This window comes from Catharus ustulatus, chromosome 6 (assembly GCF_009819885.2).
Source record: "Catharus ustulatus isolate bCatUst1 chromosome 6, bCatUst1.pri.v2, whole genome shotgun sequence".
NCBI classification, from domain to species: domain Eukaryota; kingdom Metazoa; phylum Chordata; class Aves; order Passeriformes; family Turdidae; genus Catharus; species Catharus ustulatus.
In genome coordinates this window covers 17681034-17700238 of record NC_046226.1, presented here as the reverse complement: position 1 = coordinate 17700238, position 19205 = coordinate 17681034, and the positions used below count along the sequence as shown (strand labels likewise).

The 19205-nt window shown below is 40.9% G+C and overlaps 2 protein-coding genes across 2 annotated transcripts in view; both read left to right on the top strand.

Annotated features, from left to right (window-relative positions):
- TDP1 (tyrosyl-DNA phosphodiesterase 1) overlaps positions 1-9521 on the top strand; it is a 44062-nt gene extending 34541 nt beyond the window's left edge. The window contains exon 16 of the mRNA XM_033063073.2: positions 9063-9521. Coding sequence (XP_032918964.1) covers positions 9063-9136 — 74 coding nt within the window. The 3' untranslated portion in view covers positions 9137-9521. The remainder of the gene's footprint in view (positions 1-9062) is intronic.
- A 3466-nt stretch (positions 9522-12987) lies between these two features.
- KCNK13 (potassium two pore domain channel subfamily K member 13) overlaps positions 12988-19205 on the top strand; it is a 46460-nt gene continuing 40242 nt past the window's right edge. Inside the window, exon 1 of the mRNA XM_033063859.1 lies at positions 12988-13334. Within this exon, the coding sequence (XP_032919750.1) occupies positions 12995-13334 (340 nt within the window). The 5' untranslated portion in view covers positions 12988-12994. The remainder of the gene's footprint in view (positions 13335-19205) is intronic.

Genomic DNA, 19205 nt, shown 5'->3' with positions numbered 1-19205 from the left:
TTGTCTTGACCTCAGTTTTTTTACCTGTACACTTTCACTCATCACTTTTCAAGTACAACTCTGTGCAGTTGATCCACTTTTTTCTATATGTACAGGAAAGCCTTCCTTCCTTCCCTAGATAGTTTGTAGCCATTGATGGAAGTGCCATGTGATTCAGGCGACCAAGTTTCTGTACGGTGGCTCCAAACTCCTGTCTTTGTGCTGCATGCATTGGTGTAGAACCATGTCAGCTGGTCTGCGGACCATGTCACTTTTTTAGAGGAACAAGTCCTAAGTGCTTTGCAGCATTTCACAGATATTTTCCTGTTGGTTCCTAGTGCAGCACCAGCCTTTGGCTCTTATGTGTTTCTCAAAACTCCATCCTCTTCCACCACTACATCTGGATTAAAGCCCTTACTTGAAGTTCTGGCCAACTTGTTGGCAAAGAGGCACGTGCCCCACTTAGGTGAATTCCTTCAGCTTCCAGCAAGCCTGGTTTCTCATGGTAGACCCATGGTCATACAAGTCCAGACCTTAAATACAGCTACACAGCCAATCATTCACCTCCTCAGTATGATGCATGTTCTGTAGCTTCTGGAAAGATGGATTTTTCTGTTCTAAGAACTTACTACTTACCTAAAAAACCTCTTAAGTGGTTTCAGTTTTCCCAGAGAAAAAATACTGATGCAATGTAGAAATGATAATGCAAACTGTTACGCTGTTTGATTCAGTATAAAATACAGTCTGAGTACTGCTACTATTGTGTCAGAGAGCACAGGCAGGGACTATGCTGGGCTTATGAGATAATGACAGGGTAATAGTATACTGCACCTACATCAACTGGCTGTTGTGCTCTGGGGTATGTATCTGCTGTCTGCTTGTTAACCAATGCTCAAACTGATGGATGGGTTTAGGAAGATTTTTCTAAGAGGTCATACTTAAATTTTAGGAGATTTTAAAACAGATTACCAGAATCCATCTCTATTTTCAAATTTTTCATATGCTATCTTCTTGTGCATAAATGTGCTTGTACAGTTGATATTGTCCTTGGTTTAATTCCAACATTTAATTTATTGTCTGTGAATTTTATGCATATTTCAACTAAATACAAAGATTTTTTTCCAAATAATTTTTTTTTTACTTTCTGCATGGAAAGCTTACTTCTCTAGAGAACTGGTTTGACTGTAGTTCTAGTTTTGGGTCTTAGCTTTCTCTGGTGATATGTACATATGTCAGAATTTAGGTTGTCTAGGCTTTGGCAGTGGAAATGAAGCCAGCTGTCTATGCTGTTTCACATCTCTTTCCTGAATATTCTGTTTCAGTTTGTCAGCCTCCTGGTGGAAATGATGTTGAAAGAATTCTCATGTTGAGAGAGGGACTCATAAAATAATCTGTCCTTAACAATAAAGTTGTCAACTCCCAAACTCTCTGGAGTGTGATATAAATAGTTTTATTTTAATAAAGTCTTGAAGCAAAAATGCGAGTAATTACCCTCTCCCCAAAGAAACCGTATTGACTGATCCTTATAATTGCAGGAAAAAAAGGCTCTGGGGAATTTTCCTTGAACTCAGATTCTCTAACCACGGGAAAACAAAGTACATGTCGCTTTCATATAATCAGAAAAATCCTACTAGGGGCAGGAGAAAGGAGAAGTGGGCAGTATAGTGAAGAGATGGTCAGGAGCAGGACCATGCATTTGCCATAAAGTTCTACTTGGAAGATTCCAAAATGTAAAAAAAATATTTTCCTATACTTGTACAAATTCTAATAATGGGTCAGATATACTTAGAGGACTCTATTATTATATAATGTAACAAAATTAAAAAGAAGTAGTTTCCTAGTTTTTGGAAATAATTTAATTGCAGGGATTCTTTATCATTCTGTCACAAAGGCTTTCTGTGATACTAATTGATTCATATTGGACAGGACTTCAGCATGAAAATGGTTACTTGTGAAATAAATGCATCTTGAAAAGTAATAAAATATATCTCAGGACATACTATGACAAGCTTATCAGTAAATTATGTAAATAATTTGTCTCAGACATAATAATTTAGGAGGTGGATCCACAACCTTTTAAAGTCCATTAAGTTCAATATGAAATAATGAAATTAAACTAATGAAATAATTTGGCCTTTGTCCTACTTTTCTTGCCCCAATACAACAGGGAAGAAAAAGATAAATAAGTCTTGTCCTACTTTGCCTGGTTTGTCTCATTAGTCAGTGAGTTTCATACTAAAACTCAAGTTTTAGGCTAAACAGAAAAATAGGATTGCTTGGAGGAAGAGTCATTAAGATTTTCTTCCTGTTTTTCTTCTAAAAATTTCTAATCAGTGCAAGTTGATCATTGTGAGACAGATAACTTCTTGGATTTGTACTGGTCTTCTCTCCTAGAGAAATTGACTGTCCTTCACTGAAACACAGTCATAGGCTAAGCTGTACTCATTGAAGGGTTCATTGATGTCACCAGTAAGGAAATGATAATATTTAAAATTTTAATATGACATATATTTAAAATTTTGCCATTGCTTTCATTTAGTTTCCAGCTGTATTTCAGACTTGCACAGAGATGTGTAGTACATGAACGGGTAAACTTTACCTGCTTCTGCCAGCCAGAGTCATTAGATCTCCCTGAAGCAAACGAAGAATAAAATTTACCTGAGTCTCAAACCATTGCTAGTAGCAGCATAGGCACTTGAAGTTCCAGTTGGGAGTTTGTAAAATTTCTTCTGTGAGAGAAATCATACAAGAAGTATTTTAAGAAGCTTATTTTGACTAGATAGGATGATTTAAAAAAAAAAACAAAACCTTAACAAAAAACCCCAACGCAACCACCCAATCAAAGCTACCAGCAAGCACTATAATGGTTGGAAAAATAGATTTGTACCTAAAAATAGGTAGAAGATAATTATGCAATCAATTATCTCCATGAATAGTGAATCTATGTTTTATGTGTATTGTAAAGTATAATGTTGTATTATAGTACACTATTTTGGGCTACTTCATTTGGTGTTTTCCCTAGTGAGTTGCACTTAACTTTCTAGTTACAGGTAAGTGTGATGTTAATTGGCTCCATTTTCTGATTTTTTGAGGGAGACCTAAACAGGTGAAACACTCCTCTGTGTTATTATTTTGCCAGATTTTAGATTTATTAATCGTGTGTACTTGCTGCCAAAGTCTTAAGCACTATTGAAAATGGGATTAACTAAAAATAGACTTATCAGCAGTTCTTTGAGTTATGACTAGGTTACTAGAAGGAATTTATAAAAGCTTTTTCCAAGCTTTTAGTTCAAAATGCTCTGAAACTTCTTAAACCCTCTGGAAGAGAAACCTGTAAAATAGGGGGTCAAATGCATTCTAATAAACAAGCTGTTTCTCATTTAATTTTGTCTTAAGTGTATATGTTGAGATCAAAGAAAGAAACTATTAGTTGAACAATCATATATAGAAAATAAATATGTATGTAAGAAAATAAGACAGATGGTAGCTCAGTTGAGATGGCCCTAGAGTGAAGTATTAGTCTATCTTCAGGCCAATTGTGTTAATTACCTTAGTTGTTTTGCCCTTTATTGAAGATTTCTTTCCCGAACAATTCTCACAACTTGTAAAAATGTATTAAGATGTATTTCAGTATGTTCCAGTGGGAAAATCTATTTTACACTTGGTAAGTGGGGGCTAATGCTGTCAAATCTCATGCTGGAAAAATGAGTTCAGGCATTTTGCCATTTAATTCATTAATTCTCTAGATGAAGTTTTCAACCTCTGACAGCGGGGATTTCCTTAAGGATGCACGCAAGGATCTTTAATATATCTCACAAGAGCAGCTCTCTCCCATGTAAAGGGCCCTGCTCACTGTTCAGTGTTCCATTGCCACACTTACATGGAAAAGCAAATTGACCTTTTTCTTGTAACCAGATATTCGGTGCTTGATATTTTGTCTGATTTTCAGTGAGTGGGAATTGGGAGTATGGTGAAATTACATTTGGTAAATATTTATAGTGATTTCAGGAAACTATAGCAACACTGCATCTCATTTATTACATATAACATGTTGTGCTGGATAAAAGGAATAAAGACTTCATGGCATATTTGCCTCCATGTCTGGTAGGCTTAGGTATTCATGTTTAACCTGTTACCTAAAGAGTTGAAAGAATCTTCATTTATCCTGCTTTGTGCTAGTGGCACAGTGCTTAAAAGAAGGGATTGGCATTTTGTCCAGCAAAGCTATAGGAATTCTTTGTTGTAAATCATAGCTCAGGGTGAGGAAGCCAGGGTTGGAACCAGTCTCATTTCTGTTGGTCTCAGTTTCCTTCCTTGGCAGAACCAAAAGCATTATTACTGAGTGCTAAACCTGCAGTTTGAGACTGAAGCTGTCATAATGCAGCTTGACATCAGACACTGCCTCCAGACACCTCCAGAGTCCAAGTGTAACATTTGAGTACACTTGTTCTCCCAGCTGTTTATGACTGTGAAGAAATTAACACTCCATGAGAAGAAACTAGAGTTAGAGTCATTATTTAGTTTGGCTATTTCTATGCAATATTATGATTGGGTTGCAGACCAGAATGAGCCTCTTGACTATCTGATTTGACACGTGTTACTGGGCAATTCTTTGAGCTCAAAGCTTATGCTTGGCTAAGGGAGATGTGCTTCAGATTATTAGGTGAGAGCACTCTCATGAGATGGCAAGTTCACCACATAGTCAACATTTTGTTTCAATAGTCGGTCAATTCAAGAATTTTAAAATGCAGTTTGGTTTGGGTGTTCTTTTTCATGGTAGATGTATGATGTCCAGTCTAATTTTGGAACATATATGTGATTTGAGCCATCTTGTGCAGAGTGCAAGATTTGTAGATGAAGACTGAGAAAATTAACATTATGACAGCCTGACAGATCAGAGTTAAGGTTGCTTAGAGGATTTTTACCTGGGTATTTTTCCTTTAGACTATTTCTTCACAAATGCTTTAAATTGCCAGCAAAAAAAGAGTTGTATTATGCATGCTTGCATGTTTCCTTGCTGCAGGGAATAACATGCATATTCTACATCTGGCAGTTTTAAAATAAAGAATAAGATCATTCCTATTCTGATATGACAAAGGACCTCATTAATTTTTAGCAGATAACATTTGTTGTGTGTACATGTACTTTATTAACTCTTTTCACATTGCTGTTTTGAGCAATTGCAGTTGGTCACCTCCAATTGTCAGTTGGCAGCAGATTTGTCTTAAGGGCAAAACATGTATAGAATTTAAAAAAAAATTCTGGCAACTGACAGTACTGCGCAGTATCTAGATAAATAAATCATATAGATACATCAATCTGCTGAAGACCTCTATAGATAACCAACAGATTCAGGCTGTCCTAGTAAAAAGATTGCAAAGCTCAATGCATCAATGATACTAAGATAAATAAAACCTATAAATCAGCAGTATAATTTGAGTGTTCCTTGGAAGGGAAGCTGAAAATTATCCAGGCTGGTATTTAGGAGTCATGCACACAATGCCTGTCTTACTTAGCAAGATATCATTATAAATAAAATTTCTTTGTGTCTTTAACAGTACTCAAATTTTCATTTTCTTGTAGAATCGTTTAAATGAGTACTACAATTTTGTTGGGTAACATTTTTGTTGTATAACAATTTTCTCATTGAGCTCCTGTCATCACATCTCATTTGCAATACTGCTATTTTCTCTTTACTAATACAAGTTGCTTGCTGTAGTCAAGGAATTCACTTTATTTGTAATTTAGATACTGTACCATTTACTGATTTGAGTAAATCATCTGTTGTGTGGAGGGAACTTGAAACTTCTAATTCATAAGTATATAAAAATTTTTTTATAACAGTTTGGGGGACATCTCAGAAAAGTGCAAAATACTTTTTTTTCATCACATCAGCACTTTGAAACAAAGCAAATCTTGTGTTTAAAACTGCTGTACTGGGTTGTGCTTTTTTCTTTTTTTTCCAAATAAGTGGTCATTGTCCTGGCCTTCAGAAATTGTCACTTTGTTTGTAAATAGTCATATAGATCCCACATCTATTCCTATTCCCCATCTGCCTTTCCTCCTTCTTGACATCTTTAGGTATGATTTTTGCAAGGAGGAGCAAGATTACTTCCTTTCCAAGTGCTTCGCTCATCCAGAGGGAGGGGACAAGAGAGACTGAGGTGTAGTGTGCACCTTTGGCAAATGCTTAAGGAGGAACTTTCCAGATTCACGCAGCTGGGAGTGAATTTGCCATGTATATGTAGAATGACTTGAAGAAGTCAGGTTGTTTGAAACCTTTCTATACTTTGCTGATTTGAAGCTACCTTTTTCAATTAAGTAGAGGTAAGAATCCAGTCACTGGATTTAGAAATCAACCAGGAATTCTCTCATTCAAATCTCCACTCACAGTGCAAAAGACGCCCATAGGAAGAGGATCTCAAAGGTGCTTTCATTGTGCTTTATATTTTACTGTTCAATTGCATGTTCCTGGTTTTGACTGTACTGCAGTCTGTCATATTTATGAGAACATGAAGGCTTGAGGTGGCCTGCCATCATGGATTTTATGAGTGATATTCAGGTGTTACTCAAAAAGAACTTGTCTTGTTCTCCAGAGCCTCTCTACCTTTAAGTAAAAAGTGGTAGTCTGTTCAGTTGTGAGAGAATGTTCAAAAATCTGAGTATAACTGAAATGGTACTCTACCTGAGCTTTCAGATAATGCTTAAGTAGTAGTGGGACTGGAATGGACCCATTTATTTTACTAAGTGCTGACTCTACTGCTGGAGTTCTGCTGCTTGTAAATGAGGCAAGAGGAAGCTGTGGTGCCAGCCTAGTAGATAAAACTAACTCCAGTCAGGTGCTGTTGAGACAAAGTTGGGGTATCAGAAATGAAGCACTGATCTTGAAATGTGTGGAAGGTAGGTATGTTAAGGACACTTTAAAAATCATTTTATGGGGTTTTTGTTTCCTCCCCCTAAGGAGATCAAAAGGATTAACTTTGAGAAACTTGGCAGTCATTTTTGTGTGCAACAGTAGGCCGCTACCATCATATGGTATTTGTACACAGTAATTGTCTTTCTCTTGCTAATATAGATCCTGTTAAAAGTGATTAATAATTTTAAATTGAACTTGACATTTTATAAATAACTGAATTATAATTTGTATTAGCAACAGTTCTACACATGACTATTAAAGTACTGTTAACTGTTTCATAAAATCAACAACCTCCCATTAACAGAACAAAGTTCCAAGTACAATAATAGCTACCTTGAGCAAATTTTATTTGGATAGCTACAATTAGAAAGAACTAAATTAGGTATTGAGGCCTCTCAGCACGCGTTAAGGGAGTGACTGAAGTTATTTCTGTACATCTGAAGTTCTCCTTTGCCTGCATGTTTTGCTGAATTAAGCAGAGTAACTGCCAGATGGTAGGGAAGTAGGGAAGATGGATAGGCCTAAGCTGCATAATGTACTCTTGAGTGACAGATTCCAGTACTTGAGTGGGACTGGATTTATTCTGATGTCATTGACAGAGGTCAGTGTTCAAATCTGAATGTATGTTTGAAATCCTCAAAGCTTTTCCCAACATTTGCTTTATTCTGTACCCATTTTTTTTAAATGTTTACTGTCTGGTAAGGTATTCACCTAAAATACAAAAGGTACACATGACTCTCCAGCAGGAGACTGATAAACATGCTTAGGGAAATAATGGTGCTACTTTTCTTTTTAAGAGATGACTCAAAGTCTAGATATCCTGCAGTTGAGCCAGAAACCTAGAGAGCTTTCTTGGCAGTGCACTGTGAGTCAAGTGCTATAGTTTCTTCCAGCTTCTGATGCCTTTTATTTTTTTATATGCTTTGAAATCACCTGTCCACTATAACAAAAAGCCAGCCAACTACCCTCCTGGTGTCTTCCTGCTGTGAACAGACACGTTTTAATACATTTGCATAGCTGGGATGTTTTACTGCAACATATGGAACTACAGTATGAGAATTAAGGACACTCTAGTAGTTAGTAAAGATGAGTACATAATAGCAATGGTCCCTCTGCCCCATGTTTAATTGCCATGGTACTTGTCACAGTGTGCTGTTGTGTAATCTATATAACCCTTCATTACTGTTTTTGTCACTTTCTTGCTCTCCTTGCTACAGTAATTCTCACTTCGTGTATTGTCAGAGTTGTCATTGGATCCTGTAAATTTAAAATTGGATAAAAGTAGTCTCAATCAATAGCTATTCCTGTCATCCTTGGTAAAATTTAGTTTAATCTATGCATATTATAGATTAATGTCATTGTATTCCTTCAGGGCTCATTTTGTACATGGAGAGAAGAAGCAGGCTAGATTTATATAAATTTCTTAATTGAGAAAGGGTTAAAGGATTTTTCTCTATTTCAGTAGGAGTAGCCTGCAAGAGGTGGAATACCTTGGATTCATAGAATAGCTGCATTTCTGCCACATGTGTGGTAGGAGGAAGAGTACAGAGCAGGTTGCAGAGCTAGCACTTAACTCCTGGTGTGTTGCATTTTCTCTTTCCCAAGAGTGGAAAGAGCTTCTGTATTCTGAGATGTGGGAGGGAACTGTGTGGTGCAAACCTGTTGCTCATCTGAAGGTGTAATGTATAAGGAGTGCAGGGTAAATGTGAACTTTTCAGAGGTCAGGTAGTGTCATTCTTAGGTACTGAATTCTTACTGTGAAATTATTAATAAATTGTGAAAAATATTAATATGTTACAGGGCTTATTTTTTTATTCCTTTGGGTTAAGGTAGATGCAGCACAAAACTTGCTGGCACTAGGCCAAACCAAATTTTGCTGCATTACTGTACTTGTATATGGTCTGAAATACAGTTCTTACAGCTGGTGAGCATGGGTTATAACTATATTGAAAATAATAACTGGGGGAAAGCAAAGCCTTTTGAAAACTCTGTATCTTACAGTTAAAAAAAAGAACATTTCCACTAAACTGAAATTGCACATGATATTAATTGAAAATCAGTGAGAATTTTATCCTTCCTCTTTCTCCAAAAGGACAAGAGGAAGAGAACAAAATTTTGCATTTGATAAATTATTTTGTCATGAGTATGTTTTTGTTTTGATTTACAGATCAACCATGGATTTGGAATATTCCTTACACTGATGCCCCTGACACACATGGAAATATGTGGGTTCCATCATAAACGTTTCCAGTACTCTGGTATTCCACTTGCTGACACTGAGCCTGCCGTGCTACTTGCAAAAACTGCTTGTTTCTGTTCTGTAAGCTATAGTGGCTAATTTGTAGTTGAACATTAAAATGTTAATAAGGGAGAGATCCTTGAAGAATCTATAACCATATTACTGCAAGGGAACCTGCTTTTTTTGAATACCTTTTTATATGCTTTTTCTTTACTGTGGTTCCTAATATGATTTTCAAGATGATAACTGTTCTCCAAGAGTCTCTCTGAATTTATAGCTGTAATTAATTTAAAAATTACTGTTCTGTGAGACTGTCAGTTGACTCCAGTAGCTGGAATAAAAGTTACATGTAAAATTCAAATAAAAATAAAGGCAATCTTGTTAATATATCCTTTGTTCTGTTTTCTAAATGTGTACATTTCAGATTGGGTTGAAACTTCTATCTTGCAAGTGTACTAACAGGTATTTTATAAAATCAACAGTGTCCCATTAATGGAATACATTGTTTGTATCAAAAATAGTGTGGCCAGCAGGACCAGGGCAGTGATTGTTCCCCCATACTCAGCGCTGGTGAGGCAACTCCTCGAATGCTGTGTCCAGTTCTGGGCTTCTCGTGACAAGAAAGTCATTGAGGGGCTAGAACATGTCCAGAGAATGGCAATGGAGCTGGTGGAGGGATCTGAAGCTTAAGTCTTCTGAGGAGTAACTGGAGGAGCTAGGAATGTTTAGCATGAAGAAAAGGAGTCTCAGTGGAGATCTTACTGCTCTGTACAATTACCTGCACGGAGGTTGTAGCCAGGTGGGAATCAGCCTGTTCTCCCAGGTAACAAGCAAACCTTCAGTTTCACCAGAGAAGGTTTAGATTGGATACTAGGGAAAAATTCTTCACTGAGGGTTGTCAGGCATTGGAACAGACTGCCAGGGGAAGTGGTGGAGTCACCATCCCTGGAGGTATTAAAAGATGTGTGGATATAACACTTAGTGATATAGGTTAGTGGCAGACTTGGTAGTATTTTTTTAATGTTTGTACTAAATAGAATTGGTAAATATATAGATTTTTTTCTTTCCAATTATTTTACAATTGTGCTAAGCCTTACCATCACCAATCTGTTGTCACTAAATGGCTGCACACACAGACACTAGGGAGCTGTGTGCTTGTGGTGCTGAGGGGTAGGGAAAACAGCATGATTCCTGACAGTGATACACAAGTGACTGTACTGAGGGTAATGGCATTGCACTCAGGGCTCAAGCTCACAAGATGTTAGCTTTCATCTGGAGTTATTTTAAATGTCAGCAACATGTTTAATCACTTTTTTTTAACCTGAAACCAGAAATTACATCCTTTTTTTTGCTTATGTGAGCACTGCATTTCTTTATTCCACCATGCTGAAATGTTATGGATGGCTGACTGATTACACTGTTTGTACTCTCCACACACTCCAGTTTTTCCAGCTATTTACCCAAGAGCAATGGGAATGGTGACCTGTTTTACAAGAAAGTATTCTTTAGAATAAGCTATATTCTCATTTTCTTTTTCAAGATTCCTGTCAATATCAATTTGCTGCTGTTCTATCCTTTAACAGAGAGCACTTCTTTAAAAGCTACCTTCTCAAGAGATGATTAAGTCACTGCCAAGATCAAAGTTGACAAATGAAGGGAAATTGCAATTTTTGATGATCAATGACAGTGCATGTGTCTTTCAAAACTGTGCCAGATGATCTTACCTGCATTCATGCAATAACTATCTCTATGCCCAAGACAAACACAAAAATGACTATTCCACACTGCAAAATAAGGAGGAACTCAATAACCTTGAATGGTTTGCCTTGCATATTCCTTTGAATAGTGTTATTGTTATTCATATTCCTTTGGGCAATCACATTGATATCACAGCTGCAAGCAGCTAAAGGGTTTTTTTCCCACTGAACTAATCCAAGCCACCCTTGAGCAGGTTTGATGGATGGAGCCATTGGTGTGGACAGAGGGTGCTTGCTCAGTTCTGCTGCCGTTGTTGGTTGAGAGTGTACTGATTGAGTTCTGTCTTCCTTCTGGCTGGCAAAGCAGGGAAGTCTAGGTTGGCTTTTGTTGTTTGTTTTATTTTTTTTTCCTCTAATGGGAACTGCCAATAATTTTAAAAATACACCAGCGTTTTTTTATGGAAGTATGTGGTTACCTTTAGCACTTGGCACAGTCTGGTTAGTTTGGCTGGCATCTCATCTTCCTATTTCTGAGTATTTAATGTCTTCCAGTATTGCTGCTAATTTTAATTTCCACACTAAAGTCTATGCTAAAGACTAATTAAGAGGGAAGAGAAACCTGCAGCATGATGTATTATCTATGAATAACAACAAATAGGAAAAAATTAAGCATGACTCCCATTCATCCCTGCTGGTTTACTGTGCAACATAAGGACTTATTTTTCCCTGTGCCTATTGCCCTAGCAGTTGTTGCCACACAGGTGCTGATCCTCTCAAACACTGGCATTGGAACTGCCCACAGTGCACCCAGACCAATACTCAAATATACCTCAGGCTGTGAGACAATCAATGGTTCTTACAGGAGTGTGCAATTATCTGCCATTAAGGGAGATTTCTAAGATCTTAGTATTTATTCCCATTGCATTTTGACTGCAACACATTTATTAGAAAATTGGCAGAGGAGGAAGGGAAATAGATGTTATAGTTCATTAACCTGCTTTCTAAAATAATATATGTAAGTTGTCCTTCCCTGAAAAGAATATGCTTGTATACTATTAGGTTTAGCAGAGCTGAATTCCAGTGCCCAATTACTTAAAAGTAGAATTCAGCACTGTAGCAACTACCAAGACATTGCTGAGTTTAGCTTTTTAGCTTTTTTTTAGCTTATACTGAGAATGGTATTTCCAGAAGATTTGGATCGAGAGCTCTGTTCTTTGAACCTGCAAATAAAGCATTTTAAAACCACACTGAAGCTGGAGAGGCTGCTTCTGTCTTCCCTAAACAATTTCCCTTCGACTACCATGCGCTGGAGGACAGAGATGTAGCACCTTGTCGGGAAGGCAGTGGGTAACTAGACCTGAGGAGGAGGCAAAGGCGCTGATTTTTATGGCTTTGTGGGTTAGGCTGTATCATCGACTGACGGGTTTCACGGCCGGTCTCTCCAAGAGGCCCCGTTGCCTCGGGCGCTCCTCGACCCCACAGCCCGGGGCCGGGACCTGAGGGCGGGCAGGGGGCAGGCCCCCGCCCCTCTGAGGGCTGGAGGCCGCGGGGCAGCCGCCCTCTGCCAGCCCGCCCTGCCCGCAGCCGGCTCCGGGCTCGGGGGCGGCGGCCGCGCCTGTGCTGAGGGGCACCGCCCCCGGGAGCCCGGCCCGGCCCGCGGCTGCCCCGAGGCCATGGTGCGGGCGGCCCGGGGAACCCGCGGCGGAGGGGGGCGGGGGGCGAGCTGCCGCCGGTCCCGCCTCGCCCCCCCCGGCAGGCAGGAGGCGCCTGGCGGTGCCTGTCCCTGCGCCCCGCTCCGACGTGCTCGGGGCGGGGGCAGGAAGGGGATATGAAACTGGCGGGGACGGGAGCCTCGTGCGGCGGGCGCTGGGGCTGAGGGGCTCTGCGAGACGCACGGGACGGGACGGGACGAGCGGTTCCCTCGCCCGCAGGATGCTCGGCAGCCCGGAGCGCGTCCGCCGCGGGGCCGTGCCGGGGCCGCAGCCTGCCCCCCGGGCGAAGGTGCCGGCCGGCTCCCGGGAGCGCCGCTCGCCGCCGCCGGGCTCTGCGGCGCCCTGAGCCCCGCGGCCCCGCGCTCGGCTGGCGGGCGGCGCCGTGATGCCCGGCGGCGGCAGCAGGGCCCCGACGTAGCGTGGCGGCGCGGCACGGTCCCGCGGGCGGAGGATGGCGTGTCGCGGCGCCTGCTGCTGCTCCAGCGCGGGTCGCCTCAACGCGGACAACGCGCGGTTCCTCCTGCTGGCGGTGCTGATCGTGCTCTACATGCTGTGCGGCGCCGCCGTCTTCTCGGCCATCGAGCTGCCCACGGAGCGGGAGGCTAAGGAGCGCTGGGAGGAACGCCTGGAGAACTTCACCCGGCGCCACAACCTCAGCCGTGCCGAGCTCCGGCACTTCCTCCGGGAATACGAGGAGGCGAGCGTGGCCGGCATCCGCGTCGATGACATCCGGCCCCGATGGGATTTCACCGGCGCTTTCTACTTCGTGGGCACCGTCGTTTCTACTATCGGTGAGCGGCGGGACGGGCGGGCACCGGGGCGGCGGCGGGGCCAGGGCTGGGTGCCCAGGGATGCGATGTTCCTGTGCTCCTCACAGCTCTCAGCGGGCTCATGTACCCGGGCATGGTCCCGTCTCTTCGCTGCTCCTTTTTTTGCCTTCTGCCTGGCGAAGAGCCGCTGCCGCGGGCGCGCCTCTGGCGGGAAGCGCTCGGCTCAGGGAGCGCCCCAGGAGCGCCGGGCAGCCCGGGCGGCGCTGGGGCTGGCAGGGCAGCGGACACAGGGATGCTCTTCGCAGGTGCCATTTGCCTGCGCGGGGCAGCTTGTCCTCGGGATACGGTGGTGGACTTTGTGAGAGACCACTCGCATCCAAAGCCGAAAGCTTTTAAACAACCCTCTATGTCTTTAAATTCTGGGAAATGTTATAGAAAATCTTAGATCCGGCGGTTTTGAAAGCTGTACACTCAGAAGGGCCCTTTCTGAGTGTCGCCTGGTCTTAACAAGAACCATTAAATAGGTTTTGTGGTGTCCAGCTGCAAAGTGTACAACTTGAAAGATGGGGTTTCAAACCACTCGTCTTTTTGCCCCTTTAGGCTTTTCAAGGCAGAATGATGAAATTAGTGGGCACAGCTTATTTCACTTGTGAATAAACCCAGGTTTGTTCAGGCTTCAGGAGCCTTCAGGAGTAGGTGATACTGAATAGAAATTCCAAGCAGTCTGACAGGTGTACCTTAAGATGAAAAGGGAAAGCACCAGGAACTGACATCGCACCCCAGGGAGCCCATGGGTGTCAACAGAAAGGCTTCATTTAGGCGTCTGCAGACAGCTAAAAGCCTTGGAGGAAAGGAGCTTTCTTTAGTTAAAGACAGGCAATCTGTATGCAGTTATCACTGTGACAAATGAGATCACTAAATCTTATTAATGGTATAGCCAATTCACATCAATCTCTCTCCACAAATGAAACGTACATTGAGGTATGGTTGTTTAATTCTTCAGGAAATCTTCATTAACAGGTTTTGGGGTTTTTTTTCTGGAAAGGAGCGGGCTCCTCCAAAAACTCACTTTGCGTTATATCAACCTTTTGTCACATAATATAGTGTCCCTTTTGCTTAGAAATCAAGTGGTAGTAGTAATATCTGAGGATGTGAGAGACCAAAGCAGCTTCTTTCTCAGTCAGGACTTGAAGAAATTCCTGTGTCTCATCCCAGTGCCCTGCCCACCAGGTAGTTTTAAGGTGGGACTCTCAGTGTTTTCTGTTGAAACTAATCCACTTTTCATAGCCTCATAAAATATCTGCAGACAGGAAAATAAAACAAAATCTAAGTCCCAATTTGCACTTCATTGAATGTTATGTGTTTTATACAGAGACATACTGCATTAGGTAGGCTCTGGGTGTTCAGCAGCGTTAGACTGTAAGGTCACAGTCATCTTCAGGTGCTCTGATGTCCAAAGACTTCTGTGGTACCTTGGCACAGTAGTGCCTGCAGGAAGTAGGGAGGTGGGATAAAATGTATCTTGTTAAAAAACACATAGCATGAAGCAACTTCTCAAACTGACCTTTGATATTCCTGCCCTTTTCACAGGCCACTGGAAGTTGGAAGGGATCTCTGGAGATTGTCTGGTCCAATCCCCACACTCCAAGCAGGGTCAGTGACAGCCAGCTGCTCAGGGCTGCATCCTGTTGGAGTTTGGGTATCTCTCTTGGTGGAGACTCCACAATCTCTCAGGACAATTTGTGCCAGTGTTTGACCAACCTCACATTAAAAGAGGGTCTTTTTCTGCTATTCAAATGGAATTTCCTGTATTTCAATTTGCACATGTTGCTTCTTGTCTTCTCTGTGTGAGCTGTGTGAACAGTGAGGCGAAGGAGGAAATTATATCATCTTCACAAAATGAGATACATTTTCTGGAGAAATTGTCAAAATTTGCATCCTTCCTCTCTGCAACAAGTCGCAGCAAATTGGGCTGGAGGTGTAAAGTCTTGGTACAAGATGAGAAAAGAAATTTGTCAACTGATACATTACCTGAGGCCCAAAAGGTAAAATTGTCTGGAGTGAAGGCTGGGATTTTTACCACAGACAATAATGAGCAACCACATGGTATATTGTACAGAAGGGATAGAAGGAGTCATAGCATCTTCTTTAAGCAGTCTTTTAGAAAGGCGTGCTCATGGAAGTGTTGTTTGCTAATGGAAAGGTCTGTTTGGAGTGAAACAATCCCAGTGTCCATGTTACAGCCGTGTCGTGGAGTGAAGGAAGGAGTTCTGAAAAGTGTCAGAAAGTACCCATTTCCTCATTTTCACCTCATGCCAGTGCAGTTCCTGCTAAGTGGAGTTATAGCTGTGCAAAAGAGAAGTGTGGGATAATGCCCAGCAAAGCACCAAGGTCATTAAACCCGGAGGGCTGGACTACTGCTTGTAGCAGTATCACCCTGTCTTTTTCTGTGTATAGACTGAGCAGGGTGGCAGCTACACTAAATGCTCCACCTGGGGCCATGGCCAAGCTTACTCCTGGTGTCACAGAGACCAAATGATCTGCCCTTACCTAACAGTACCATGCCTGAAGTATTTAGAATCATAGAATTGTAGAATGTCCTGTGTTGAAAGGGGTCCACAAGGATCATCGAGTCCAGCTCCTGACACTGCACAGGACACCCCCAAGAGTCACACCACGTGCCTGAGAGCAGTGTCCACACACTGAACTCTGTCAGGCTTGGTGCTGTGACCACTTCCCTGGGGAGCCTGCTCCAATGCCCAACCACCTTCTGGGTGAAGACCCTTTTTTCTAATATCCAGCCTAAATCTCCCCTGACACAACTTCAGGCCATTCCCTCAGTCTGGTCACTGGTTATGAGAGTGAAAAGATCAGTGCCTGACCTCCCCTTTCCATCACAAGGAAGTTGTAGACTGCAGTGGGGTGTCCCCTCAGTCTCCTTCAAGCTGAACAGACCAAGTAACCTCACCTGCTCCTCATATAGTTCCCCTTCAGGCTCTTCATGATATTCATGATCCTCCTTTAGATGCTCTCAAACAGCTTAATGTCTTTTTTTATACTGTGGTGCCCAATACTGCACACATGCTGCAAACAACTCAAATAATTCAAAATGGTCTACCTTAGCCATTGAGCCATAACCAGAACAAGAAAGGCATCTCTAGAGCAAAAGGGGTTTTAGGGAAGCTGCAGGTAAACTGAAGCTATTTACATACCTTACAGAGACTACCATGTAGTTGTCAACTCACTGAAGTTGTAATTGCCACCAGCTTTGGATTGCATCTGTTAATAAACTAGAACATTGCCCACCTTTGAAAGTGGTTGGTCAAGTGGATGGTTTATTCTAATTTTACCAAAAGCTTCCTATAATATATGACAGATCTGTATAAAGCAAAGATGTGGAGAAAATGTGAAAAAGGAGAACATTGGTTATAATGATAGGATTGTCACCAGTCTCTGCTATTTGCAGAACAATGTAGAAAACTTAAAGCAAATCATGTTATAGAAAGGAAGTATACAATTAAAGCAACCTGGAGAATCTTGCTTTTATAAGCAATATCTAAAAAATATACACATGTGATGGCTTGGCACATCCTCTCTTGGGCACTGGTTAAAATAAAAGTTAAGCCATATGTTTGTAATCCACAAGGTTAGGGGAAAGGCAGGTCTGGTCTCACAAGTAAATTTTCTTACTTGTGTTGGTGCCAGTCATCCAGTTTTGCAGAAGATACCTAAAATAAATCACATGAATTTATATGTCCTAATGTGCCTGTTCCCTAACTAGAATAAAATAACTGATGTTTCAAGTGCAAAGGTTCATACTTCTACTGTGAGTGTTGAAATTTTGGTGAAATAAATCCCACCCTGTCAATCTACAGACGGACACCCAGGCAGTGCAGAACCAGATCAGTGTGCCACTGTTGGCACTGTTGACTGTAACTTCTCTGCCACAGGTTCTCTCTCTCTCTCATTTAAATGAAACCAGTAAGTAATTAAAAGCACTCAAAGTCTGTAAAGGAAATCATGTTATCACTTACACCCTCTTAAGAAGATCAAGCTTAGGTTTTGTATGAGGAGTTGGCATTTTCCAGGGCATGACTTCATAATAATATGGGGATTTCTCTGTTTCCAGGTGAATATGCTGGGAGCTGAGCACAAATTCCCTAGTAAGGTTCTGAAACATACAAAAAACTTAAGATAAAAACCTTCCTGGATTTGATTTTTTACCTAGTAAGTGTAGAAGGCAACTTCTGTGACTATGGAGTGGCAGGGTTCATTATTCTTTAAAGGGAATGGGAAGAAGTACAGAAAACCAGGGGATTTTGAGAGCAAAACTTTAAATACAGATCTTCAGTTTGTAATCTCAGAGGAGCCAAAACTAAAGAAAAATTATTTAAGGGGGACTATTAGAGTCCTGGACAAAAGCTATGAATGATGCTGGCTGAAGGGATCCAACTGTGAAATACAGGAGGAAGACAGGAACTATAGTAAAAGACAAATGTATAAATTTTAAGTTAATTTCTGTCACAAGAGGGAAGCATACAGAAGATGGACAGAAAATTAGATTAGTGAAGATGAATAAAAGGAATAAAATGGAAATACAGGAACAGATACAAAATCATGCTGTTAGCAAGGGTTGTCATGGGTGATGTGAACTGGTTCATCAGCACAATAGTGATGAGAAAGACTAAGAAAAACATTGGTCTGCTGTACAGAAAAGAGGAAGAGCTCTCAACAAATGATTCCAAGAAGGTGGAAATGTGTAATGGCTTTTTCTGTATCAGTCTTCCGAAAAGGTCAACTCTGAACTGTTGTGTCGTACAATTAACACTTGTAAGAAAGGGGAAAGTAAAAGAACAGGTTGGAATCCTTAAATCTGTCAGATCTTTTTAAATTATTTAAGCTAACTCAGCTGCATTCTAGAATATTCAAAGAAATTACTAAAGCAATAATGAGCACTTTGGCAACTCATGGAAGGGTTTGAAATTCCAGGCAAGTTAAAATGACAAATATTTTGCCAGTCTTTAAAAAAGGAATGATGACAGAAAGAAATAGAAAAGAGTGGGCTTAAATGCAAAAAAAAAAAGGATTCAGATTGTATACAAAAAAAAGTTTTCTAAGTTGAAGTAAAGCAAGTGTGCAGTCTGCCTAGGAATGACGTAGAGATTTCGTCACCAAAGTCCTTTACACTCAGATTAACCAGACGCCCCACAAGAATTATGCAGAATCCTTAATTCCCTCATTGTGCAGTGAATTGATAAGATCACCCTTTTCTGCCTCTGCCAGGGCTTTTTCCCCCAGGTTCTGTGATAGTGTGTGTTCACTGTTCCTGTTATCCTTAAAAAAACCAACAAAAAACCAAGATGTTAATCACACTGCATGTAAAGTCTCATTCTTTGGCTGTTTTTTACTTTATTTTTAGAGTGCAGATAAAAAGAATTTTTTGACAAATTTACACTAAACTTCTTATAAACCTTCAGGAAATAAAACAACATTTTAATATTAGGATTGAGCAGGCCTTGAGATATGCTATTATGCTGCCCTGCTTGGTATATGCCTTAAATTAAATAAACTTTAAACCAGCCCAAAATAGAACTGATCATGGACTGAGAAGTACTTACTTAATTAAAGCAGTGAAATCAGATATAACAGTATATTTACTGCTGCTGGAATGAAAAAAAAAAACAACAAAGAAACAAACCAACCCTGGATGGAAAAACAGTCATCAAGAAAACCAGCTAAAAATAAACAGAACATTATATGAAGAAGAAGTTGGTCCTGCAAGGAGTTAAGTATTTTTCTGGAAGTCTCTGTTCTGGCAGCTGTACCTCCTGCTTGGTTTTGATATACTGGTATGACTTGGAGACAAAGAGCATGAGGAAAGTACTGTTATTG